A 27,783-nucleotide genomic window follows, 5' to 3' on the forward strand; every position below is an offset into this window, starting at 1 on the left:
GGCGCGGGGAGAAGGGCGTGGAGGGCCGTTCCCGCCCCGGAGTCGGAGGCGCCGAGAGGCCGGACACCGCGAGGCTGCGAGCCCAGGAATGTGCGGTCCCATCGGCGGGCGCGGGGCCGGCAGCGGCGGCGGGCAGGACGCAGAGCCGCGCACCTGAGCGCCGGGGGCGGGGCGTCGGCGGGCGCAGCCCCCCTGCCGCGCGCCGCGCCCCTCGCGCGCCGTCTCGGTCCTTTCCGCCCGCGCTTCGGCGCCGCTCGGCTCCCCTCCCTCCCCTCCCTCATTCCCTCCCTCCCAGCCGGGGAGAGCCGCGGGCTCGGGACGGCGAGTTGGCCTCGGCACTTTCCGCGCGGGCGCTGCGGCTCACCTGGGCGCCCGCTCCCAGCCCCGCTCCTCGTCCCCTCAACTCCTCTCAGGTAAGGGGCCGCCCGCGCTCCACGCGCGCACCCGTCCCTCCCGGACTTGTCTGGACAGCTGGGTCGGGACGCGTCCCACCTCTCCGCGAGCCGGTGAGGGGGCTCCGCGCCTCGCCCGGGGAATGAGGGTGTCGGTGGCGGGGTCCCCGCACCGGAGCGAGGGGCCGGAGATGCGACGGGCCAACAGGTGGCGGGGTCCGGCCCTGGCCCCTCGACCGCCGCAGGCGCGGACTCCGGCGGGGATGGGGCGGGCGGGCCGGGGGTGGGGACAGCGCCTCTCTCCTCCCCTCGGGGGCGGCGATCGTCCGGACCCGCCGTGTAGGTGCGTTGGAGAAACTTTGCAGGGTGGGGACTCGGCGGCTCCTCGCCGGCGGCGCTGAGTGGGTGCGCTCTCCGGGCGTGGGGGGCGCTCTGAGGGGCGCGGCCGCGGGGCAGACCCTCAGGCCGGGCGAGGACCTGACGCTTCCCTTCCCCGCCCCCTTTTGTGTTTCCCCGCAGACCGGCCGGTCCCTGGGGGAGCCGCGGCCACCCCCGCGCCCGGGGGTCGTTCCCTCGCCTCCTCCGGGCGGCGGGAAGGAAGCGGCGGCGGCCGGAGCCGGGGCGGGCGGCCTGAGGTGAGAGCCCGGCCGGCTGGCCCCGCTGGGAATATGGCGACCGGTGGCTACCGGACCGGCGGCGGCGGCGGCAGCACCACAGACTTCCTGGAGGAGTGGAAGGCGAAGCGCGAGAAGATGCGCGCCAAGCAGAACCCCCCCGCGCCCGGCGGGGGCACCGGCGACGCGGCCGGGAAGCTCCCTCCGGGGTCTCTGGGCACCTCGGCCGCCGCGGCGGCCAACGAGCTCAACAACAACCTCCCGGGCGGCGCCGCCGCACCTGCCGCCCCCGGTCCGGGGGGCGTGAACTGCGCGGTGGGCCCCGCGCCGCTGAGCCGCGCGGCCCCGGGCTCCCGGCGGCCCGAGGACGAGTCCCCCGCCGCCCCCACCGCCGCCGCTTCGGGGGCAGCGCCGGCCCGGGGAGACGAGGAGGAGCGGGACGGCGCCCCGGAGAAGGGCAAGAGCTCGGGCCCCAGCGCCAGGAAAGGCAAGGGACAGATCGAGAAGAGGAAGCTGCGGGAGAAGCGGCGCTCCACCGGCGTGGTCAACATCCCAGCCGCAGAGGTGAGCCTGGCTGGGGCCGCGGCCGGACCCTGGAGGGCTGCCGCCTCCCTGGGTCTTCCCCCCGGGGCGCAGAGCTTTCCCACTCGAGCTCGTACTGCTTTCCCTTTCCCTGCGCTGGGCAGGCAGAGGGTGATGGAGTTTTACTCGGAACAACTGCTTCCTGGGAAGTTCCCCAAACCCAGAGTAGGACACGTGCTTTTCAGGCTTCCTGGCTGAGATCTCAGACCCAGGATCCTTTTCAGTGGTGGAAATACAACTCGGGGCTCCAGAACTTGCTCCCCTGGACTGGTTTGTTTATGCTTGATCAGTTAGAGAAATTGATTAATGGTGATGACGACATACTCTATTTAGTTTCCCATGTGTGTCCGTCTCAAGTTATCAGATAGTTTATCTCTTCTCTCTGAACAGTGTTTAATAGCACCTGTAAAGAAAACGTGGCCTTAGCACAGTCCGAGAATGAACCCAAGATAAGTTCGATGAACCCAAGATAAGTATATCCAAATGAGCATATAGCATATATATTTCACATATAAACCTGCTTTTGGAAATAGTGCCCCCCCACCCGTTTTTTCTGAGTGATATTCAGCACAGTAGGAACACTGTATCAACTCACAATAATTTTTGCTAAGACGATCTCTCTTTGTATTTAAGTATTTGACTCTTGTGTGTCCTGGGAAACATTTGTGGTACGGTTGGTTTTTTGTTTTGTTTGCTTGTTGTTTGTTTCTGGTATTTTTGAGCAGTCTCAAAAACATTCCTGCAGACAGCAGCAGCAGCATCTTCCCAATAGAGTGACTGGTGAAACATTTTTTACTTGGGGTACCTCTTTCTACCCTCAACAAAACGAAACAATCCTTAACAAGTTTTGGTTACTTTAATAGTAACTGACCGGTGGGGAAGTAATTCAACAACCTTGTTTCACTCAAAGTAGGTTGCGTCTTTTTCTCATTGGCTCTAGGTTTTATCTTTTCTTTTTTTTTTTTTTTTTTTTTGGCCTCCTGGCCTTCTAGTTTATTCAACTTTGACATAGTAGATAAATAGGTAGAATTTACAAACTTTAATCGTGGTTCAAATAAAAGCATTTGCAGTAAGTTAGGGTGTATATCAAACATACCCATATTTTAAAGGTTTAATACTGTTTCCATACCTAAAAAAATCAGAGTTTGCCTTGAAGGGTGTATTTTTATGAGTGTTTCAGAGAGATTTTTATCAGCCAGCAAAACTGTCCTCTGTGGTTTGCTACTTGCACAAAAGATCTGTTATTCATTAAATTGCTTTAAAAGGAATTCATAAGAGTGGTAATCAAATTTCTAGGGTTTTTTTTTAAGTTAAAAATATGAAGATTAAGGGGAAACTGGAGACAAGGCTTTGGAAAAGCTACATTCCTCAACTTTATTTTTAAAAGTAGCTGATGGTCCAAATAAAAGAATTTGTCATTTCCAATCTTTTCCTCATTGTTCATATGACAGGGGTCTTATTTTAGGAAATATCTTGGCAGATGTTAAACTTCATTTTTTTGTCTGGCTACTTGTGCTAAAATAGTTATTCTCAAATATCTTTTTTTTTTTTTTTTTTTTTTTTAACAAGGGTAGTGTTTACTGGGAGGAATAAGCATGGTAAATCTTTTGAGAGCCTAAGAAACATCCTTTGTTAATATTTTCTGCTTTGGGTAAGGGAACATAGTGCTGAGAATGTAGATGACTCCCCACTACAATTGAGTCTAATACTCTGGAATGTTTTTCGTTTGGGTGTTGGCAACTCCTAAATTTAATCTTCCTGAAAAACAAACAACCCAGGGTACCATTTCTTGCCTGTGGAACCTAACCTTTTTTATTGAGTTGGGAATTGAGTACTTTTTGTGCTAACTGTGGCTCTATCTGTTTCATGCTGTAGGACCCAGCAAAACATGGTAATGTTTTACCACAGTGTCTGATTAGCTGACATACTTCTTCAGTGCCTCCTCCCCATATTTTCACTTTTTAAAAAAAAGTTAAGTCCTTCATATTATGTTGATAGTGGTAAAACATGTGACACAAAACTTTAAAAGTGAATCATTTTCATATCTTTAGGTTGTCGGCTTTTTTAGAATTGTGTTCTATTCATTTCTCTTAGTAGTTTCAACATTGAGAAAGCCAGTTGCTGTGGAGCTCTTGTGTGTACAGCCTACCACGCCGATTTTGAAAAGTCATATAATATTTTACAAAATTATCAGGTGTAAAAATATTATAAAAGCAAAAAATCACCCATCTGTCAATATTGTATTGTATTATATACAGTATTGGGTAAGACTTTCTTGTTTTCAGACAGTATTCCCAACCATTAGTAAATTAACTTGCATGCAAAGGGCCAGTTTTATTGGTTGATAAAAAGTTCCTTCGGGAAGTGTTTATTAAGCATCTATTTGATGCATTGTGACTTTCATTAACTTATTTTACTAATTACTGAGTGTTATAAAGTTGTTATAAAGGAATCTGACAGCAGCTAAAGCCACCACAAGCAACTAGGAGATGGTTTTAGTAAGGATGCAGTCCAAAAGCTGAAAATGGTTGATGATGGTAGGGCGTGTGATGGCTGTAATAAGAGTGAATATACAGTTGCTCATTAATGAAAACTTCAGTTATTCTCATTTACTAAGAGATTTTTTTTTTTTGCCCTAAGTTTTTACTTTTTCTATTTTTGGGGGTAGAAGCCCAAATTGGATAATTTGAATGTGACATACATCATGCCAGTAATTTTTGTATACATTCATTAGATCAGCCAAATGTTTATTACATGTCTGTTCAAGGGCACTATCTTAAGCACTGTGGAGAAAACAGGAATAGTGTATTTTCAAGGCGCAAGACTGTAATCTGGGAAGAAGACTAAGGCATAATTACATGAGGGACTTAAGTACTGAGTTAACAGTTTAAAAGCCATCTTAATGCGGTATGTAACTAATTGTTTATTAAAAATATGTGTTTAAAGGGAAGAGATGATGGGGCTGAGAGAAGCTATTGAAGTTGAGGGTCTTGAGCTAAGACTTAAATTTCTTTATGTATTTATGCATATATTAACACATAAATTTACGTATTTTAAATGTCAGAGTGTAGTGGGTTCTTAACTGTGGCAGCACATTAACATCATGTGAGGATATTAAAAAAAAATGGTCCCTCATACTGATGACTTGTCTTCTCCCTCCCTGATGCCCTTAGATTTAGTGGGTCTGGGATGGATCCCAGGCATTAATATTTTGTTAAGCTTCCCATGTGATTCATTTGTGAGTCAGGTTTAAGAACTAATGGGTTGCAGTCTGGGGACACAGAAATAGATAGAACACAGGCCTTGCACACAAGGGGCTCTCACGTAATATTAGGAAACTGTGTTAAGTAGTACAGTGTTAAGTACAGGCTCTTTCCTGAGCAGGGTCCCTAACTCAAGAGGAGGGGAATAGTTGAGGAAGGCTTCCTAGATAGTTACACCCCCATTTTCCAAGTGCTTGTGAAGTTACTGCCATTGAGTAGATTTGCATGAATGGGTTAACAGAGATGTTTTTCGTAGAAAATATAATCTTTCAATAGATAGAGGTCAAATGACACTAAAGTATTGATTCAAATATAAAAGTTAACATATTTAAACTTACTGTTTTCATAGTGGTTGGCTAAAGTGCTGTATGTATTATCTTAATGTTCACAGCAATCCCATATGGTAGTTGTAGTTACTCTTTTTATCTCCATTTCCAGAGGAGAAAATGGAGGCTTACGTTTAAAAGGCTCAAGATCACATGGAAAGTGAATAAGTGTCACAGCAGTAATTTAAAGGTTTTTGTGTTTTGTTTTTTTTTTTGTATTTGTGTGTCTAGGGAAAGGAGAATTTTTAAGAATTAGTTTATCTTACTTTATTTGGCTTATTTCTCTAGAGTTTTTTCAATAACTTTTTATTAGAGGTTATCTTAAATAATTTAAACATCTGAATGGGGAAAATAGTCAAAGTATGGAATTGAATAGAAATTAAGGTCAAATTTGTAAGCTGAGAGATTGCTTCTGACCGTCTGATCTGTAGTTTGCTTGGCAAAGTTTTGAACACCAGGTCATAGCAAAAATAAATCTACTTTTGGCTAGCAGTCAGAAAATGTGAATCTTTGATTTTGCTTAAGTGATATGTTATTTTTCTGTCAAGATCGGGTTATTAACACCTACTCCATAGTTTGAAGGAGCACTTGATATATAGAAACACTTTTAAGTGAACACAATTCAAGTCATAATTATTCAGTATATTTATTTACCATTATACAGGACAAGTTCCACTTAGTAAATCTTATAAATCCAGGTAGATTAAGAAATGCCTTTTGGTATGCCCATTATATTCCAGACTGTCTACCTTTCTATGTGATGAGTCAGGAGAAGAACTAATAGTGATTCAGAGTTGGAGAAAATTGGACGTGTGTATAGGGTAGATACAGCATAAACACTGAGGCTCCTTCCTAAGGTATCAAGCCCTACTTTCCTAAATGTTTGCACTGCTTGATAAAGTAAATGAACATTTTAATATTATCAGGATTTGTAATGAATTTTCTAATGTGAGATGCCTTTTTCCATAAAAATAATAATTATGTAATTAAGGTAGGTGATATTTATGGTTTGTTTATTAAGTGCCAGCCACTGATCTAAGCGCGTTACCTGTATTGGTGCATTTAACTCTCACTACAACCTTATGGGAAAATGGAGCAGAGAAGGTAAGTTACTTACTTGCCTGAGGTCATATGTGTGGTAAGAAACAGAGTTGAGATAAGTCTGTCTTCAAAGCCTTGTGCTTAATAACCATCTTCTTATATTTCAGTGTATCACATACTATACACCTAGGTTAAGAAATGCCAAGATTATTTTCTAAGAATTTCATTACTCTAGAATTTGAAAATAGCCCTATTATAAAAGGCAGATGAAGTGGGACTTTGTTGGAAAATTTTGAGAGCAAATAAATATATAAACAGTGGCATTAAAATTCTTAAAATCTTTATGAAGCTAGTGACCCCATTTATGCTCTTTATTATTTCTACACTGGTTTTTAGCACCTGTGACATAGGCCAGAACACAATTACGTTGTTTAATAGTAATGCTGTTATAGTATGTTAGAAGTTTAAAATTACTGGAAAATATTAGAGTTTGAAATTTTCTAAGTGTTTTTTTTCTTTTTAAAGAATGAGATATAATTTCTTTACCATAAAATTCACCCTTTTAAAGTGTACAGTTCACTGGTTTTTAATATATTCACAAAGTTGTGCCCTAAGTGCTTTTATATTTTCATCTTAATTTTTTATCATGTTCCTAAAACCTGTGGTACCTAAATTTTTCCCCTACTCAGTAAATTGCAGCAGTATTCAAACCATGAGTAGTTATTAAATTAATATAATTTAATATCCGCTTTTCCTGCATTTCACAGAGAAAAATGGCAGAATTGCCCCAGTTTTAAGTTTCTTAAAATTTAGACATCTACTACCATTTATTTTTACTGGAGTTTAGTATAAGAGGTATTTAATTTAACTGAATATAGGATTTTCAACTTATTTAAAATTTGACAAATCTTTCATGGAGATCTGCAAAGCTCTATAATCTAAACATTTGGAAACTTTGATTCAGAGTAAAAATGGACCATTAATGGCTTAACTCATGTTACTTAAATTAGGGTCTTAAAACATCCGGCTATGTGTGTGTGGGAGGGAAGGACCACCTGTACCAGTATCACCTGTGGTTGCTTATTGTGGATTTCTGGGACCCACCTCAGTCTAGGAGTGGGGAGGGGTTACGTGGAACTGCATTCTAACATGTTCCTAAGTGATTCTTGTGTACGCTGAAGTTTGAGAAGAACTGACTTAAATGCCTTGTACTGGTTATTGATCTATGAAATGAAATTGATACTGATTATTTAATTCATATAACAATCTTATTAGAGAACGTTTGTGAAAATGTTCTAAGAATGACCAAATGACAAATTATAGCTATTGTATAGGTTACATTGATAGCTGGTTGATGTCTAATGGAAATTTCTTACTGGGATGTTAATCATTCTCATTTTTCCCTTTTAATTAAGAGCTTTATAGATATTTTAAGAGTCAGATGGAGCTACTTGGAAATTCAAATCACCTTAAACATTTATGTAATGTGATATATTTAGTGCAAAATGTTGTGTCTGCCTTGCTTCTTGTCCAGAATTTATTAGAAGCGTAGACTACAGAAAAAACTTCTAACACTTAATGGGCAATTTGAACTTCAACTCATTTTTCTTTGTTATATTCTTTAAGGAGAAGTGTATAATTATGTGTATAAATGTACTTAATGATTAGTTCAAATTATTAAATTTAATCTTAAAATAGGTTTTTTTCTTCTTATCCAAATGTTCTCAAGTGCAAAACTCCCTTTTGTTCACTGCTCTCTCATTAGACCTGCAGATATCCTTGGCCAGCCAATTGATTCTTAATGTATTTGGTTATTGCTGAAGCAGCTTTAAGTCTTAGACATTTTTGTTTACAGCTGTATACATAGTGGTGTTAGGATTGAGTCTCAGCCATTTATTACATTCTCCTCAGGTTACTTAAAAAACGCTATGTCTGACTGAAATTGTAAGAATATTTAAGTTCTAAAAGCAGCAGAATTATATACTTCAAAGGTAGAATCAGCTTCAGTGAGTTCAAAACTTAGCATGTATATTAGCATTTATTCTATGATAGTCTTTAGAAATTTTCTTCACCAAATTTTTACCTGTTACAGTGTGGTTTTCAGTAATAGTTTCATTTGTTGTATAAGTTGAATTTAAAGAAAAAGGGCCATTATATTCTGAAAGTGAGCATGTTTTAGGGGTTTTGGGAAATGAACAGACAGGAGAGTTTATGTTGTAGATTACGATTCTATGACAGTTAAAAATTTGTTTACAGGTTCTTTTTATAAATTGTAAAAATAGTAAAATATAGTTTGTGGTACAGATGAAAGCATGTAATAAAATTAACTTTAAAAGATACTAATACTCAGCTTATCTATGGACCATACAAGTGAACTACTTAATCTTACTTCTTTGAGAAATTTTCAAGTTATATAAAATATGAAATGATTTTCTATTACTTTTGGAATTCCTTGCAGACTATTTTTAGTAGTATTTTAAGAAGAATGGAAATCTAAGTTATGAAGAACAAAATTAACATTCCAAAGATGGTACTTGAGGAATATGAATAAAAACTGTTTTAGCTGAAATAGTTAAAGAAGTTAATTTAGGTTTCAAATTCTTGACAAGGCTTCTTGATATTCTATAATGCAAGCAAAAGTTGATCCAGACCACATTCATGTAATCTTAATTTTTTTCTACTGGTGAAAGTAATGTGTTTAAAAAAAAAAGCTACATGTTCATTGTATTTCCCTTGTGGAAATTCAAGAAAAGATAGAGAAACGTATCACCTGTTATCTTACACATACTAGCATTTGTTTCTAATCCTTTTTCTGTGTATTGGCATAAAAAGGGAACCACACTATACAGATTTATGTGTATTTGGTAGTTTATTATGAGCATTTTTATAGTGTTATTCTTCAAAAACAGGGATGGATTTTTTTTTTATTGTGGTAAAATACCCATACATAAAATCTTAACCATGTTTAAGTGTACATTCAGTGGTGTTAAATACATTCCCACTGTCGTGCAGCCATCACCACCACTGTCCATCCCTGTAACTTCTTTCATCTTGTAAAACTGAAACTCTGTACCTATTAAACAGTAAGTCCCATTCTACCCTCCTTCCAGCTCCTAACAGGCACCATTGTACTTTCTGTCTTCAAGGGTAGATTTATTGTATTATTTGATACTACAATATTTAAACATTATTTCATTGGGAAAGGACCCTACTTCTAAACAGCTGTTCATTTCTTTTCATATATTATGTTTCCTGAAACATTCTTCAAGGAAAGTGGATCAAACTGTCTCATAGATAGTAGGACCTTCAGATAATTGTGAAAAGGCCCAGAGATTTTTTTCTTTTACCTTATCTATTAAAGGTAGATTTTGATGGGAAATTGGTGATTATAGTGGCAGTAATTATAAGGGTGTGTAAGCTATAACTCAGCCTACAAGTTCATAAAACTCAACATGATACACAAAATCACATGATAAAAACCACGGGGCATATGGAAAAATGGAGTTTAAGGGGCATAGCACTCGAAAACTTTTGTCAGTGACATGTAAAAAGAAATCTAATAAAGACTAGCACAGTTTTATCCATGTTAAATGGTTAAGCGGTATGTAAGTATGGCAGTAAATATGACACATTACTTTGAAAAAGACCTGAAGTTTGCTCATAGAATTGGGCATCAAGAGGGTTGCAACTTGTGAGGTGGTGTAAGAAGGGTTATCTGAAATTGGACTGGAAATGTAGCACTAGATATGAATGGGCGTGGCTCATAGCACATGCAGATGTTTGTGGCATGTGCATTTTGTGTGTTTCTGTATGTCTGGGTTGCATTTTCTGTGCTCATCTAGTGTTTCATGCAGTTGCGCAGAAGCAAATGCGAAATTTGTGTTAGGCTCAGCTTGCTTCCTAACATATTAGTTGCTTCGGAACAAATCCAGTTTTCTCAATAAATGTTATAGTGTGTATGTACACACCCATACATACACATCTGCCTATATATCCACATCTATATGCATGTCCACATCCATATATCCAAAACGGGTCAAACAATGCCATGAGAAGATTTTCCAAGTAGTGAGGTGGAGAAAGGTCTAGGGAGCAGACAGTGCCTAGAGCTGAGAACACTCATTTAAGAGTATACTAATACTGATTGCTAGGGCAATGGTGGGAGAAAAGGAGTGGATGGATTTGAGAGGAATTTCATTGGTATTAGAAAATTACATAACTGGATGTTTTGGGCTGTAAAAGTCTTAAGAGATCATCTAGTCTGCTATAAAAAAGTATTAATTTTTCCCAGAGTACTTTTATCTCAAAACTTATGTTGTATTTCAGCCTCAACCTTCTTACCTCTAGCTGAGTGTAACAGTTCTCCCCCCCAGCCCCACCCTGCACCCCAGCCCTGCCCCAGGGCTAACTCTACCCTGATTCCTTCCTATCTAGAATCTTGCTTGCGTATTTTATTCCTTCTTTTGTAAATACTTGGCCTTTCTTTCTTGGTTCATCCTGCCATGAAGGAATGGTCCCTTAACTGCTTCACCTTCAGTTTAGTTTTCTTTCCTTAATGACTCAGTTTAAAGGCACTGTTTTCATATGCTAACTCCCATTTCACTGCTTAGTTTCCACTACTTTATTAAAATTGATCTTTCCAAGGTTGCTTATGACCTCATAATTGCCAAATGTGGCAACTTCTTTTCTATTTTTGTCCTATCTGACCTCTCTGTAGCATTTGCCCTTGTCACTTTCCCTTGAATGTTTTTTAGTTGATTTACTCAGAAACATTTAAGTGACATCTGTGTGCCCCAGGGCCCAGTGCTAGGTGATACAGTGAGTTACATATCACTAGTTTTCAAGGAACTTCCAGTCTTCTTTCTGGGAAAAAGATGTTTTCCTTTAGGCAGCTATAACAGAGCACCATAGACTGGGTGGTTTATGAGCAACAGATTTGTTTCTTACAGTTTTGGAGGCTGGTAAGTCCAAGATCAAGGTGGCAGCAGAATCTGGTGAGAGCCTGCTTCCTGTTCTCTCTGTCCTCACATGATGGAAGAAGGTGAGAGAGATCTCGGGTTTCTTATCAGAGCACTAATCCATGGGATTATCATGAGGACTCCACCCTTGTGCCCTAATCTCCTCCCAGAGGCCCCATCTTCTAATACTGTCGCATCGGGGTTTACAATCTCAACATAGGAACTTTGGGGAGACACAAATATTTAGTCCATAACAGATAACAAGTAACTAGAATTTGTTGTAATAAAAACTATGATGGAGAAAAGAACAAAGTACTGAACTAGCTGAGCCACCAGTTACGTAAGGGAGTCAAGGAGGGCTTTATTAAGATGAAGTGGTGTTAAGCCCTGGGTCTTGACTGATGAGGGAGGATTCCCCAAGTGCATAGAGGGGACTCGGTAACATTCTAGCTAGAGCAAATAGCATGGTCGAAGATACACAGGCAGGAGATAGTAGCATTGTATTACATGTCTACTGTGTGTCCAGCACTGCACTGGGGGCTTGCTATGCATCATTTCTAATCTTCACATTAACTCACAAGGTAGATTATTATTATTTTTTTTTCATTTTACAAGATGAGAAAGTTGAGCCTCAGAGAAGATGTGACTTGCCCAGAGGCCATACTGGCAAATTTAGATTTGACTCCACATTTGTTTAGGTGCCTATATGCACACATTGGTTATCATTGTTTGAAAGAGGGAGAGCTATGTTCTAACAGAGGAAACTTTGATGTGCAGAGAAATTCATGGTTGGGAGTGAATGGAGAACAGCTAAAGAGGAATGATACTGATCAGTTGTGATAGAGCTGAATGTCGTTCCAGGGAAATCAAACTTATTCAGTTGTGGGGGTTTTTTTTTTGTTTTTTTTTTTTTTTTTCAGTATTGTTGGCTGGGCATTTCCTTCCCCTGTTCATACCTAGTTATATAATAACTCACAGTTTCTAGAGTGGAAGAAGTTTTGGCTGCCTAATTTAAAGTCATTAAAGGAATTTTCTTGTTCAGAGACAAGTATCTGTTTAAGAATAGAAAACAATACAAAATCCTGTAAAAATAATATGCATATAATAGAATAAATCCAAATTTCCACATAGGTTAAAAAGAAATGAGACTATAGGCTCTAAGCAAAATTTTACCAGGTGATTCTTTTTATTACAAAAATAATTCTGTACTACAGATAGATTTGGGAATGACTTTTTGTGGGGGACAGGATGGAATGGAAATAGGGGCCTCTGGTGATACTGAATTGCAAGATTCTGTTCTGAGTGTAGTCATGGAGAGGTTTTAGCTTAATATTGTCCCTGGGTTTAGACTTTGCCCTGTACTTGATATCAAAGTAGGTGTTAATTCCATTGCCAGATTCTTCTGGTTCATCTTACAGTGCAGATGCTTGGAATACAAGTACTAAAGGATGGCATTGCCTTTGAGTCTTTTCTGCATATTATTTGTTCAGCTTCTACAAATGTGCCCTTCCTCGCTCCCTTTCTTTTACCCTCTCTGAGAGAAAATTAAGTGCTTCCCCAAATCACGTTTTAGAAATAGTGTTTATTTTTGATGGTATAAAGGTAATGCCTCCTCATTGTAGAAAATCTGAAATTAAACAGCAAAAAGCAGGATTGTGCAAACATCAGCTATAGATTACTGCTTTCAATTTGACTTATATTCCTTCATTATTATTTTTATGCATTGGGATTATATTGTACGTACATTTTTATAACCTACCTTTAAACTTGACATCATATCATGAATATTATTTCCTATTAAAAATGTTTTGAAAGCAGAGATATTAATTGCTACATATTTTTGTTTCATAAATGTAATTCCCACTATGCAATGATTGATAACTATTACTTCATATTTTGGTATACAATTCTTGAGAACACACACATAAAATAATACATATCCAGAAACTTAATAACTTTACAATAAAACTTTTTTGTTTTTCATATCTTATGAACATCTTTCTATGCCAGTGAATATGTGGCTGTGTTATTCTTTTTTTTTTTCTATTAACTCTCCCAATGTATTTATTCAACAGATATTTCCTGAGAGCCTACTGTGCCCCAGTGGGGACACAGCAGTAAACAATACAAAGCTTCTGCCTTCACTGAGCTTACAATCTAATAGCACACACACACAAAAAAATACCATCATTTCATAGCAATAATAATGTGTTGTTATTCTTTTGTTGGCTACAGAATATTCCATAATTTGGATGTTCCAATAAAGCTACAATAAATTTACTACCTTCTTGGTACTTACTGCATATTAGACACTGAACTAGGCCTCTCAGTCATTTGATTTGTTGTATTTGCTCTGTTATCAGCATTGCCGTGATTTGGACAAACTAATTCCTGATTTTGTCCTTGGGCAATTTAAAATCTAATTTGGAGAAATAAGGTTATATAAGATAATTTTGAAACATTAAAAAATGTATAATAAAGTGTTAGATATTATGTCCTACTGTTAGTACAGAGAGGTGAGAGTTCCTAGAGGACTGAATAGTCTGGGAAGAGAGTATAAGGTTTGAGCTGATCTTGAAGGACTGATAAGAAATGGGCTGATGAAGAGAGTCATACTTCAGACTGAGAGAGCAGAGTGGGCAGTGGTACAAAGGTGAGAGTGGCAGCCTGATTGGGGTAGAGGGTTTATATTAGGAGATACATAATATTTCAACTTTCAAACACATAGTGGTGGGATGCAGATATTATAGTTGATAGTTTGGTTTGATGTTACCTTCAAAGCTCTACTCTGTGGATCATTTGAACCACTTACAGTTGTTTATAGTAACATTTCTTTTTAAATGACAGGCATACCTCAGAGATATTGTTGATTGTTCCAGACCACCATAATAAAGTGAACATTGCAATGAAGCGAGTCACATGAAGTTTTTGGTTTCCTAGTGCCTATAAAAGTTATGTATACACTATACTGTAGTCTGGTAAATGTGCAGTAGCTTATCCCTAAAAAAAAAAAAAAGTACGTACCTTAATTAAAAAATACTTAATTGCTAAAATATGTTAACCAACATTTGAACCTCCAGCAAGTCTTTTTTTTTTTTTTTTTTTTTTTTCCGGCTACTGTAGGGTCTTGCCTCGATGTTGATGCCTGCTGAATAATCAGGGTGGTGGTTGCTGAAGTTTGAGGGTGGCTGTGGCAATTTCTTACGCTAAGACAATGAAGTTTGCCTCATCAGTTGACTCTCTGACCAATGATTTCTCTGTAGCATTCAATGCTGTTTGATATTGTTTTTACGCACAGTAGAACCTCTTTCAAAACTGGAATAGGTCAAAAAAAAAAAAACAAACCTTTAATGAAAAAGAATATGAAAAGGAATAAAGGTATGTATATGCATGACTGGGACATTGCACTGTATACCAGAAATTGACACACTGTAACTGATTGTACTTCAATTAAAAAAGAAAGGAAGGAAGGAAGGAAAGGAGAGGAGAGGAGAGGAAAGGAAAATTGGAATTGGTCCTTTCAAACCCTTCCACTGCTTTGTCAACTAAGTTTAGGTAACATTCTAAATCCTTTGTTGTTATTTCAACAGTCTTCACAGCATCTTCACCAGTAGGTTCTCTCTCAAGAAACCACTTGTTTTGCTCATCCATGAGAAGCAGCTCCTCATCCATTCAGTTTTTATCATGAGATTGCAGCAATTCAGTCACATCTTCAGGTTCCACTTCTAGTTCTCTTGCTGTTTCCATGACATCTGCAGGTACTTCCTCCACTGAAGTGTTGAGCCCCTTGAAGTCTTCCATGAGGGTTGAGATCAGCTTCTTCTAAACTCCTATTAATGTTGATATTTTGACCTCTTCCCATGAATCACAAATGTTCTTAATGGCATCTAGAGTGGTGAATCCTTTCCAGAAGGTTTTCAGATTACTTTGCCCAAATTCATCAGAGCAATCACTGTCTATGGCAGCTATAGCCTTACACAGTGTATTTCTTAAATAATAAGACTTCAAAATTGATATTATTCCTTGATCCATGGATTGCATAATGGATGTTATGGGCAGGCATGGAAATAGCATGAATCTTGTTGGTATATCTCCATCTGAGCTCTTGGGTGACCAGGTGCATTGTCAATGAGCAGTAATATTTTGAAAGGAGTCTTCTGAGCAGTAAGTCTTGACAGTGGACTTTAAAAATATTTAGGAAACCATGTTGTAAACATAGGTGCTGTCATCTAGGTTTTGTTGCTCCATTTATAGAGCAGAGGTAGAGGAGATTTAGCATAGTTCTTAAGGGCCCTAGGATTTTCAGATGGTAAGTGAGCATTGGCTTCAACTTCAGGTCACCAGCTACATTAGCTCCTAACTGACAAGAGAGTCAGCCTGTCCTTTGAAGCTTTGAATCCAGGCATCGACCTTTCCTCTCTGGTTGTGAAAGTCCTTGGTGACATCTTCCAGTATAAAGCTGTTTTTTCCTACACTGAAAATCTGTTGTTTAGTGGAACACCTTCAATCATGATCTTAGCTCGATCTCCTGGAGAACTTGCTGCAGCTTCTACATCAGCACTGGCTGGTTCACCTTGCACTTCTGTGTTGTAGAGACGGCTTCTTTCCTTAAACCTCAGGAGCCAACCTCTGCTAGCTTCAGACTTTTCTCCTGAAGCTTCCTCACCTCTTAGCTTTCATAGAATTGAAGAGAGTTAGGGCCCTGCTCTGGATTAGGTTTTGGATTAATTAGGTTTAATTAATTAGGTTTTATCTTCTTTCTGGACCACTAAAGCTTTCTCCATATTAGCAAAAGGCTGTTTTGCGTTCTTACCATTCAGTTCACTGGAGCAACACTTCATTTCCTTCAAGAACTTTCCCTTCACATTCACAGCTTGGCTAACTGGTGCAAGAGGCCTTGCTTTGGTCTGTTTGGCTTTCGATGTGCCTTCCTCACTAAGCTGAATCCTTTCTAGCTTTTGATTTAAAGTGAGAGACTTGCAACTCTTTCTTTTCCCTGAACACTTAGAAGCCATTGTAGGGTTAGTAATTGGCCTAATGTCCATATTGTTGTGTCCTAGAGAATAGGGAGGCCTGAGAAGGGGAGAGATGGGGAACAGCCGGTTGGTGAAGCAGTCAGAACACACACAACATTTATCTGTTAAGTTTGCTGTTTTCTGTGGGTGCAGTTTGTGGCGCCCCAAAGCAATTATGATAGTGACATCCAGGATCATTGATCACAGGTTCCCATAACAAATAAAATAATGAAAATATTGCAGGAATTACGACAGCATGACTCAGACAGGAAGTGAACAAATGCTGTTGGAAAAAAATGGTGCTGATAGACTTGCTTGATGGCAGGGTTGTAAAAAAAACACAGCATCTGAAAAGTGCAATAAAGTGCAGTGCAGTAAAACAAGGTATGCCTGTGATAGACTTTGTTAAAGCAGTTTTAGTTTATGGAGAAACTGAGTAGAAAATAGAGAATTCCCATGTACTCCCCTACTCCCTGTAGTTTCCCCCATTATTAACATCTTGCATTGTGTGGTACATTTGTTACAGTTGATGAATCAGTATTGATGAACCAATATTAAATAAACTCCATAGTTTACATTAAGGTCCACTCTGTACTTTTTTTGGGTTTTGTCAAATGCATAATGTCATGTATCTGTGTGATCACAGTACCATAGGGAATAGTTTCACTGCCTAGAGAATCTGTGCTTCACCTGTTTGCACCTCTTCCCCTTCCCCTGGCAACCACTGATGTTTCCACTGTCTCCATACTTTTGCCTTTCCTAAATGTCTTATAGTTGGAATCCTAAATACAGCCTTTTCAGACTGGCTTTTTGATTTTAGAAACATGAATTTATGATCCCAGCATTTCATTTTTAAAAATCACATAATAATTGTATTAACCTAATTACCTAAGTTATGCCAGATGACAAACATTTGTTACCATTGAGGAGTTACAGCACAAATGAAGTGACGAATCAATGATTATAAAGTGAACAGTTGTTTAGAAGAATATGCCAAGGCTCTAATGGAAGTTCCAAAAGAGGAGCCCCTAAAATATTTTGGTTGATGATATTTTCATAAAATATGTGCATCTTCATAAGGTGTATGTAATGCTTTGAGAAGATCCTGTTGCTTATTTGATCATGTCAATTAGAGTATGTTTGTGTTAGAAAATTAATCATTACTTTCTAGTCCACATTTGTAGCTTTTTATGTGGTTTTTTCCACTAAATATCTGATCAGGTGTTTTCACAAAGAAACAAATCTAATGTTTCTTTGACTCTCCAGGGATCCTTAGAAAGGGATGTTCACTGATGGATTGGCAAATTGGTACATCAGAAAGTAAACATCTAGAGCTTAAGTGCTCTCTTTCTGCCTGGTTTCCTTTCTAGATGGCACTATATTTGAATTCAGAGAAGTTACTTCCACCTTCAGCACATAGAACATAATGCCTGTGTTTCTAGTCTATTGATTAAAACTTTTCCTGTGTCAATGAAATCTATCCCTTCTTCTCCCAGGGGAGGGATTCAGTCTTGAGATTGGTGGAATTTTTTCCATGGTAAATTGTTAGAGAAAAAGGACTTCAATTATCTTCTTCAACACTTTTCATTTCATTGAATTCAAATTTAAAAGAGTGAACACAGAAGAACTTTAGGCTATCACTGGTTCTGAAATAATGATTTGAATGTAATGTTTTCCTTTTTTTACCCTCAGTTTTCCATGAGAGGCTACTTAGTATCCTCAATATTTAGCTCATTGTTTGCTATGCAGAATCAAGACTGACTTATTAAGAATGTGGTGTGTCTTCAATAAATAATTTCATTTATAAATTATATTTTCTCCTAGATTTGTACTCTAAAATTACAAAATTTGAAGTTGACTTAAAATTTGGAATTCAACTTACGATAGTCCCTTTTTATTGTGAACTGCAGCTTTTAATGTTATCTCTTCCAATGAATAGTTGAACATAACATGCTAGAAAATACCTGCTGAAAATTTTGTGTGGGCATAAGAAAGTCAGTTGCAGTAATTGCTGTTATATTTTGTAAATTACTCCCTTTGCAACATTTGAGTCTCAGGAAGCCTCTTTTTTTATGTCAAGTGGAAATTTTCAGAATGAAACTCAGTAAGAGATATTTTTAGCATTTTGAAACCTACTGATTTTTCTATGAAGAATTTTCACTGTTATTGATTTGAATTTTTTTTTTCAGGAAAAATTACTATTACTTTGTGTAACATGTAAGATGGGCATTATAATGGTAAAATGTTTTACCCATTTAATTTTATTTTGGTTCCAGGAACAGATTTGATAGTTTCAATTTTTTGGTTTGTTTTTTAATAGACTTTTTTAACATTTTTTATTGATTTATAATCATTTTACAATGTTGTGTCAAATAATAGACTTTATTTTTAAGAGCAGTTTTAGGATCACAACAAAATTGAGTGTAAGATGTAGAGATTTCCTATATATCTCCTGTCTCTATACTTGCACAGCCTCTCCCATTGTCAACATCCCCTACCAGAGTGGTATTTTTGTTAGAATTGATGAACCTATACAGACACCCAAAGTCCATGGTTTACATTATGGTTCACTTTTGGTGTTGTATATTCTGTGGGTTTGGACAAATGCAGTGACATGTATCCACCATTATAGCACCATACGGAGTAGTTCCACTACCCTAAAAATCCTCTGTGCTGTGTCTATGCAGTTGTTCTCCTGACCCCTGGCAACCACTGATCTGTTTACTGTGTCTGTATTTTTACCTTTTCCAGAACATCATATAGTACCAATCATACAGTTTGTAGTCATTTCATATTGGTTTCTTTCACTTAAGTAATATGCATTTAAGTTTCTTCCATATCTTTTCATGGCTTGATCACACATACGTTTTTAGTGCTGAATATTTCATTGTTTGGATGTACCATTTATCCATTCACCTACTAAAGGACATCTTGGTTGCTTCTGTGTTTTGTCAGCTATGAATCAAGCTGCTGTAAATATCCATGTGCAGGTTTTTGTGTGGAAATAATTTTCAACTTCTTTGGGTAAATACCAAAGAGCATGATTGATGGATTGTATTTTTAAGAATATGTTTAGTTTTGTAAGAAACTGTCAAACTGTCTTCCAAAGTGTCTGTACTATTTTATATTCCCATCAATAATGAGTGAGAGTTTCTGTTGCTCCACAGCTTTGACAGCATGTGGAGTTGCCATTGTTCCGGATTTTGGCCATTCTAATAGGTATGTGGTAGTACCTTGTTTTAATTTGCTTTTCTTTGATGACATGTGTTCCCATCTGTATATCTTATTTGGTGAAATGTCAGTTAACAGGTCTCTGGCCCATTTTTAAATTGGGTTGTTTGTTTTCTTTTTGTTGAGTTTTAAGAGTTCTTTGTATATTTTGGATAACAGACCTTTTTCAGATGGATCTTTTGTAAATATTTTCTCTCTGACTGTGGCTTGTAAATGTTTTCTCCCTAACTGTGGTTTATCTTCTTATTCTCTTGACAGTGTCTTGCAGAGCAGAAAATTTTAATTTTAATGAAGTCTAGTCTAGTTCATCAATTATTTCTTTTCATGGATTGTGCCTTTGGTGTTGTATCTAAAAAGTCATTGCCAAACCCAGAGTTATCTTGGTTCTCTCCTGTGTTAGTTATCTTTTAGGAGTTTTATAGCTTTAGGTTTTACATTTAGGTATGTGACCCATTTTGGGTTAATTTTTTTTGTGAAAGGTGTAAGGTCTGTGTCTAGATTCTTTTTTTTAACATGTGGATGTCCAGTTGTTGTAGCACTGTTGTTGAAAAGACTATTTTTGCTCCATTGTATTACCTTTGCTTCAGTTAACTGTCTTTACGTGACTGTGTTTCTGGGCTATCTGTTTCATTGCTCCTGCTGGTCTGTTCTTTTGTCAGTACCACACTATCTTGATTACTGTAGGGTTATTGTAAGTCTTGAAGTTGGGTAGTGTCAGTCCTCCAACTTTGATCTCCTTCAATATTGTGTTGTCTGTTCTGGGTCTTTTGCCTCTTTATGTACATTTTAGAATCAATTTGTTGATATCCACAAAATAACTTGCTGGGATTTTGATTGGGTTTTCATTGAATCCGTCAATCAAGTTGGGAAGAACTGGTGTGTTGACAATGTTGAATCATTCTAACTATGAACATGGGATACCTCCTCATTTATATAGTTCTTCTGATGTCTTTCATCATAGTTTTGTAGTTTTCCTCATGTAGATGTTGTACATATTTTGTTAGATTTAAACCTAATACTTCATTTTTGGGAGGAGCTAATACAAAAGTACTGTGTTTTTAATTTCACATTCCACTTGTTCCTTGCTGATATGTAGAAAAATGATTGATTTTTAAAGTAATAATCATGTATTCTGCAACCTTGCTATAATTGCTTATTAGTTCTGGAGTTTCTTTGTTGAATCTTTTGGGTTTTCCACATAGGTGACCATGTCATCTGTGAATAGTTTTCTTTCTTTCTTTTTTTTTTTTTTAACATTTTTTATTGATTTATAATCATTTTACAATGTTGTGTCAATGAATAGTTTTATTTCTTCCTTTCCAATCTATAAACATTTTATTTCCTTTTCTTACTGCATTAACTGGGACTATAGTTTTGTTTTTTAAGTTTAAATTACCTGATTCCATGGTAATCTCTGAGGATACTTTTAAAAACAAGCAAAGGAAAAACCCTTTTGTAATTTAGTAACTTTCCTGCATTTTTCTTTTAGACCTTGCTTACATACTATCAATGAGTTCTTTAATTGTTGTTGTTGTTGTTAAAACTATTTCTGTTGTTATAGTGGGGGAAAATAATGAAAGTTTGCTTTACAATTACAAGTTGTGATTGACAACTTTTGTTTCTTTCCTATTTCAAACAGACATCTAGCTTTAGTTTTTTGTGCACACAGGTTAAACATATTGGCTTTTTCTTAGAAGAGTAATCCATTAAAAACAATAACTTTCCCCATGGTGTTAATCCTCACTAAGCTACATCCTCCCCCCCCAGGACCTCTTTATAATCTTAAAAATAATTGAAGACCCTAAAGAGTTTTTGTTTATGTGTAAATATTATTACATCTACTATTGTTTACTTTATTAGAAATTAAAACTAAGAAAATTTAGAAATATGTTATTTATTTAAAAATAATAATAAACCTATTGCATGTTTAAATAAATAACATTTTTGTGAAAACTATTGTCCAAAACAAAAACTTAGAAGAGTAGCATATTTTTACATTCTGTGAATCTCTTCATTGTCTGACTTAAAAATATACAGCTGGATTCTCATAGCTGCTTTGTCATTTAGTTTGTCATGGTATCATTTATCATGTAGCGTCTGAAAGCGTCATGTTCACTTATGAGAGCAAGAGGGGAAAATAAAGCAAGTAACACTTTAGTATTATTGTAATGTAAAATATTTTTTACTTTGCGATTCTCTGAAAGGGTCTTGGGGACCCATAGAGGGTGCCTGGACTGTGCTTTGGGGACTGCTGGTCTAGCTCCATTTTTTTAGGGGTTGCAAAATGGTGATATTCTAATTCTTTCATTCCATTGTAACTTATAAGTTGAAATATATATATTTTTAAATCTCTGTATTGTTCCAGTTTTAGTACATGTGCTGCCAAAGCGAGTACTGAAGTATTTTATATAGAGAATTTTTATCACTTACCTAGTTACCTGGAGATATGGTTTGTACAAATAAGGTAGGCTACATGCTTGGTTCTTTCCCTTTAGAGAGATAGAAGCTTTATTGCATTTGTTCTACCACGTAAGAAAAAGAGAGGACCGTGATGCCCCCTTGTACTAATTTAAACCATTTCTTCCAGGTAGATACTCCTGCAGGGGAAAGAAAGCCCTCTGCTAATACATTTGAGTTGCCTTCTTAAATTATTGAGGTGCAGTTTGTATCTTACAGGTTGCTTATTTTAGTAGATATCATATAACATTATAATCTCTTAAAGAAACTGCTTGAAGAGTATAAAAAGAATTGGAAGCATCCAAGTTATCAGATGCTTTTACCTATTTGTCTCCTTATAGAAATTTTGTAAAGATTAACAGGATAATGTCTGAATGGTTTAAAGTTCTTGTATATTGTGAGATATATTACTGTTATGGGATGTTAAGCTTTGCTGCAGTTTGATTTTAGAAAACTGAACTTTCTAATCTACTTCCAGAATTGCTTCCAAAATTTGAGCACTTTTGAAGCAAGACTGGGAGTTGTAAGCTGTCATAAATGATAAAATCCAGAGACTGAAACTTGGAATGGAATGAAGTCTGGAGAGAGGAGATGTATGTCAGAGTAGTGTAAGCAATAGATTAATTAGGCATAATAAAATTTAATTTCTTGTTCTTAACACAAGTAAAAGAGGGAGGTCGTCTTAATTTCTTACTTGTGTGTACTTGAGATGAAATGTAGAATCAGTTTTTCTGTACTTAATTTTTATTTTAATTGACTTCTGGAATTTTTACGATACAATAGAAATATGTTGAGATGAGTTTATTGAGCCAGCCATCTGTAGATCTTAAAATATTTGGCAGTTTAAATAGCCATTTAATGTGAATTAGAAGTGAGAAGGATGTGAATTGAATGATGGAAAGAAGCTGAACTAAACAGAATAATCTGTCAGCAAAATAAATCTTTTCCTGTTAGACTTAATCTCTTATTGTTTTTGGAACTGATAAAAATTATTTTAGAGATTAGACTTTAATAGCATAGTTGTGGTTTGAAGGTATCTGTTTTAGATTTATTTGTATGCTGTAACAAAAAATTTAATTCGAGTAATTTTTACATTTATAAAATTTCTTTGAAAATTACTTTTTTTTTTTTTTTTGAGACTCTTATGAGTAACCACCATCATTCCATGGAAAAAGATCTCAGTTTGGAAAAGTTAAATCTTTTCTTTCATTGTCCTAATCTGTTTTTAAAAAATATTTATTGGGGGTATATATCAAACCTTTTAATAGTTAAACCCTAACGTATAAATATTGTTGATTTTTGGAAAAATATTTGGTGAACTGCCCCTCCTTCCTAGAAATTAAAGAGGAACTTTCCAGTTGTCAGTGATGAATGCAGTGACTGAATGTTCACTCCAAAGTTAAAAAAAAATTTAGTTTACATAAGGTAGTATAGTAGATGCATATTGACTGTGCTCACACAATTATAAGTGAGTGTTTCGTTCTCATTCTTTTTTTAAAGTATAAACCTTGGACCTTCATAAAAAATGCTTACTTTGACCTTGAAATAATTTGGTGTCATTTAGTACTTTCTTTTAAATGTTGCATTAGAAGTGTTGACTTTCTGGAAAACAATATATGACCCAAAATAGGCTAATGCCATGGGTTTAAAAACATAAACAAAAATATACTTTCAGGGCATGTTCCAGTAAATATAGTTAGTCAAAAAATTTGGTAGTTGTGGTTTATGGTAATTAATGATCTAAAAGCATGACATGACCCTAAAGGGCCAACATTTAGAGAAGACTCTAAGGTAGTAAAAAACTTTCTCTTTGAATTTTTAATTTATAATATAACTTCTTTAATTGAGGGAGGTTTTTGCAGAGGTGTGGTGAAAAAAGATCATTCTAGCCTTCCTTTTTTGAATCTAAATCTTTTTGAGTGATGAAAACTCACTTCAAAAAAAATTGAGGGGCTAGTTGTAGGCCCCAGCCATTGAACTAGTGGCCTCTGGTGACTATTTTAAGACCTATTTTTTGATTATGAAAATAATCATTTATGAAAAATAGGTAAATATTGTCCTGCTAAATTTCTCACTAGGTCTAGTTATTTTTAATACAGCTTTTTGTTTAGAGTGTAAAATGAACTACTTTCTTATGAACTGCTGTTGACTACATGTTTATGTCCCCCTATTCTTCCCCTCCAATTCAGTATGTTGAAACCTAATTCCCAGTGTGGTGGTATTTGGAGGTGGGGTCTTTGGGAGGTGATGAAGTCATGAAGTTGGAGCACTTATGAATGGGATTAGTTCTCCTACAGAAGAGGTTCCGGTGAGTTACATTGCCCCTTTCACTGTGTGAGGAGAGCAAAGAGACCTCTATCTGTGAACAACCTGCCAGGGCCTTGATCTTGGACTTTCTAGCCTCCAGAACTGTGAGAAGTAAATTTCTGTTGTTTATAAACCACCTAGTCTATGATGTTGTGTTATAGCAGACCAAAGGGACTAAGACATGAGCTATTACTCCCTTCAACAGTTTCATATTTGCCAAGACTTAGAACTTTTCCTGGAATGTGTATTTTCCATATGCTTTGTAGTTGGATCTATCTTTGTCAATTTATTGCTTTATAAACACATAGCCTAGTTAATTTTACATTCTTAACTGAGGTGTTAGTAAATAATTTATTTCACTTATAAATTGCTGTGTTTAAAGTTTACACTAGCCTACTTAAAACAAATTTATTAAGCTTTAGTTGCCAAAGAATCACTAAGGGAGATTTATTAAGTCTAGGATAGGACCTATGAATCTATATTTTAAAGATTTCACCAGGTAATTTTGATCAAAGTGGACCATCAACAATACTTTTGAGAAACATTGATTTACAGAATTTATTAATAGCTTCTTGTTAACTAAAACAGATTACTCAGTTCGTCTCTGGTTTATTTTTCTTGACTTTCATTTTTAAAATCCTACTTTTTGAAAAGATTTCTCAGAGTTATTAAACATTTAGTATTTTGCCTGTGAAGGTATAGTGAAGAAGCATTGAGAAAATGCTACTTAAAAAATGTTATCCCTAATCATAAGGAAATGATAAAAATGATAGCATGTTGTTATTGTAAGTAAAAATAACTACCACTTATCTGGGTATTCTTAGTTGACAAATTTTTTGGGTAAACACTATTTAGTCCTGAATTTAAAGCTAGGTAAGTGAATCTCCATTTTACTTATGAGAAATCTGTACCTGCTCCATTTAACACAAGTAGTAACTGATGATACTGAGATTAAAATCCAGTTTTAACTAATTTCTGAATCCATCTTTTTAAAAATTAATATCATTAATAATTAATATTCCATAATAACTGGATAGGTGTTTGGTAATATGGGGCTTGCTCCCTTGGTTTTGCATTGGAACCCCCCAATGGCTTACTCTCTACCATATTTTTGGTATTACCATAATATGGAGATCTGCTGAGATTCTTGTTGGTGCCCTGCCCATTTTTCCTATCTCTCTTACGGTTTTAAATGTTGATTCACGCATTTTAAGCTGTTTCTATATTTATCTTCTGTCCTCTAGGAATAGACCTGATGGGAATGGGTGCCATCTTATGACTTTACAGTTTGCAGATGCATAAATGGATTTTATGTGATTTAGTTTAAGCCTTCATGGATTTCTTACTCTGAAATCCCCAAGAGCTGGGCTCCTTCTTTCGTGTTTATGTGTGAGTAATGCTTGTGCCTTACAGAAAGGATAAAGGGAAGAAAGTTGGACTGAATCTGAATTCTAGTTCAGTTTGATAATGTGATTTGTCCACTAGTGAATGGGCCAGAATGAGAATGTGAATGGAAGTAAGAGGTTAGTGATCCCAGGCTTCCTAGATTTCCCCATATGGAGATAGGACTAGATACAGAAGAAATATACAGGCTAAAGACTAAAAGATTTTTGACTTTACTGTAGCTGTATGATTCTGTGTATTTACCTATCTTCTCGGACCTTTGATTTCTTTATTAATTAGAATACTTCTCAACGTAGTTATTTCTAATATCACAGCATATTAAAGGGATTATTGTGAGAATCAAATGAAGAGTTATCTATAAAACCTATTTTGTTAAAAGTAAAGTGTTATCCCTGCAAATGCTTTTTATCACTGTTTCCCGTCTCAGCTGTCTGGATCTTTTCAGCTGTATTATACTTACTGAGATTTTTCTGTAATTCAGGTAGCATTTCAACTTTTTTTGAGAAGGCTGTTTTTTAGTTTGAAAATCTTTTCTACCATTTTCTCGAGTGACAACATTTGGGCTTTTGTTTGAGATATTTTTATTTATTAAAGTTTATTGCTTTTGCATTTTACTTTCTGAATAGGATTATCCAGGCAGTAACTCTTCTATATTATAATTCCCTGAATCCTATTGACTCTGAGCTCTGCTTGAGGTATGCCCTTAATTGATCATATTCTCTTTTACGAATAACACATGGGCTTTTTCATAGATGCTTCCTGAAACAAATGTTTTGTGTAGATATGAGGAACATGGTGAGGGGAGGGGGCTTTGGTTTAACGTAACATAATAATGTAGAGGCAGCATCAAACTACGTAGTTAACAAATTTCCTGGTTCTTATAGGGCTTTAAGTTAAAGTGGTACTGATAAAAACATTTTTTTTAGAAAGTAAATAAGAAAATATCTTCATATAACTAAAAGTGAAATATCAACTTAAATATATTAATTTTTAAGAGTTACCTGCCCCTGGTAAAATTTCAGATGGTACAGGCAACCACTGTTATTTTTTTGTGTAGCTTCCAGGGATATTCTCTACTTTTGCCAACAAATATGTATGGATATCATCAGAGATTCTTTCTTTCAAGGCTGATAATAAATACTGTCATGAATTTGAAATCTTTTGTAAGTTGTCTAGTTAGAAATGTTATGGTTAAGAGTATGAAATACAAGTTCTAAAGGGCAGATTTTTTCCCCTTAGCTGTAAATATATATATTTACTATATATATTCTCTACTTTGTATGATTTCATCTTTCTCAAAGTTCAATAAAATGCTTTTAGACTATCCTACTAGATAGACCAAGTCTGGATTTTAGGGAGGTGACCTGGCCCAGAGATGACAATTTGGAGCTAGCTGGTCTATGGCAGTGGTTCTCAAGTTTTAGTACGCATCATCACTTGGTGGGCTTGTTACACACACATTGCCGAGGTCCACCTGGAGGGTCCGATTCAGGAGGTCTGGGTTGATGTCCAAGTATTTCATATCTGACTTATTTCCAGGGGATATTGATGGTACTCTTGATTCCACACTTTGAGAACCAGTGACTTTTGCTGTTTAAACCAGGTGAGAGTAGGTAGATCACCCAGAGAGTTAGCTTGGATATAAAAGAGTTCTGAGAACTGAGTACCTTTACTTAATGGAGGCAAGGGGTTGGATGAGGTACGGTGAGGTCTTGCCAGGAGGAGGAAAAAAGTTCAAGTAGTTAAGTAATTTTGGAAGATCTTTTGTGTTATATCACTCTCTTGGAAGTTTCAGAGTACGCACAAACATGATAAAGTTCCCGAGGAAAGAATTACACATGTTTTATAGAAAGGTTCTGTATGTCTGCCTTAGGACAGAAGGGAAGGGTTGCAATAGGGACTGTTCCCTTTCCTGGCTGGCCAGGGGAGGGTGGGTGTGGTATGAAAGTGGGAGAGGTATTGGCAGTTACAAAAGGAAAGTCATCTGAGTTATGGCAGAAACTATATGATCCCAATAAAAAGATCCTAGTGGAGTTTCCTAATTCTGAAGTCAGTTTGCTGTGTTTGAATTCCAGCCTTTTTTGAGAATCACTGACTAATACTGGTATTTGTATTTTTTTTTTAATAGATTTGATGTCAGACACAGTAGTTACTCAATAAAATTTAACTTTCACAAAACAGTCTTTTTTTGTT

General features: G+C 37.2%; 1 protein-coding gene across 3 annotated transcripts in view; it reads left to right on the top strand.

The window, feature by feature from the left end:
* Nucleotides 1-269: 269 nt before the first annotated feature.
* The window catches only part of PAWR (pro-apoptotic WT1 regulator), a 95,923-nt gene continuing 68,409 nt past the window's right edge, over nt 270-27,783 (top strand). Inside the window, exons 1-2 of one of the 3 annotated variants that reach the window (XM_032493711.1) lie at nt 270-413; nt 912-1,570. In XM_032493711.1, the coding sequence (XP_032349602.1) occupies nt 1,061-1,570 (510 nt within the window). In that variant the 5' untranslated portion in view covers nt 270-413; nt 912-1,060. Of the gene's footprint in view, nt 414-692; nt 736-758; nt 798-911; nt 1,571-27,783 lie in introns of those variants that run through there. The other 2 variants (XM_032493712.1, XM_032493713.1) reach the window with 2 other exon arrangements.

The sequence above is a fragment of the Camelus ferus genome, chromosome 12 (genome assembly GCF_009834535.1).
Source record: "Camelus ferus isolate YT-003-E chromosome 12, BCGSAC_Cfer_1.0, whole genome shotgun sequence".
NCBI classification, from domain to species: domain Eukaryota; kingdom Metazoa; phylum Chordata; class Mammalia; order Artiodactyla; family Camelidae; genus Camelus; species Camelus ferus.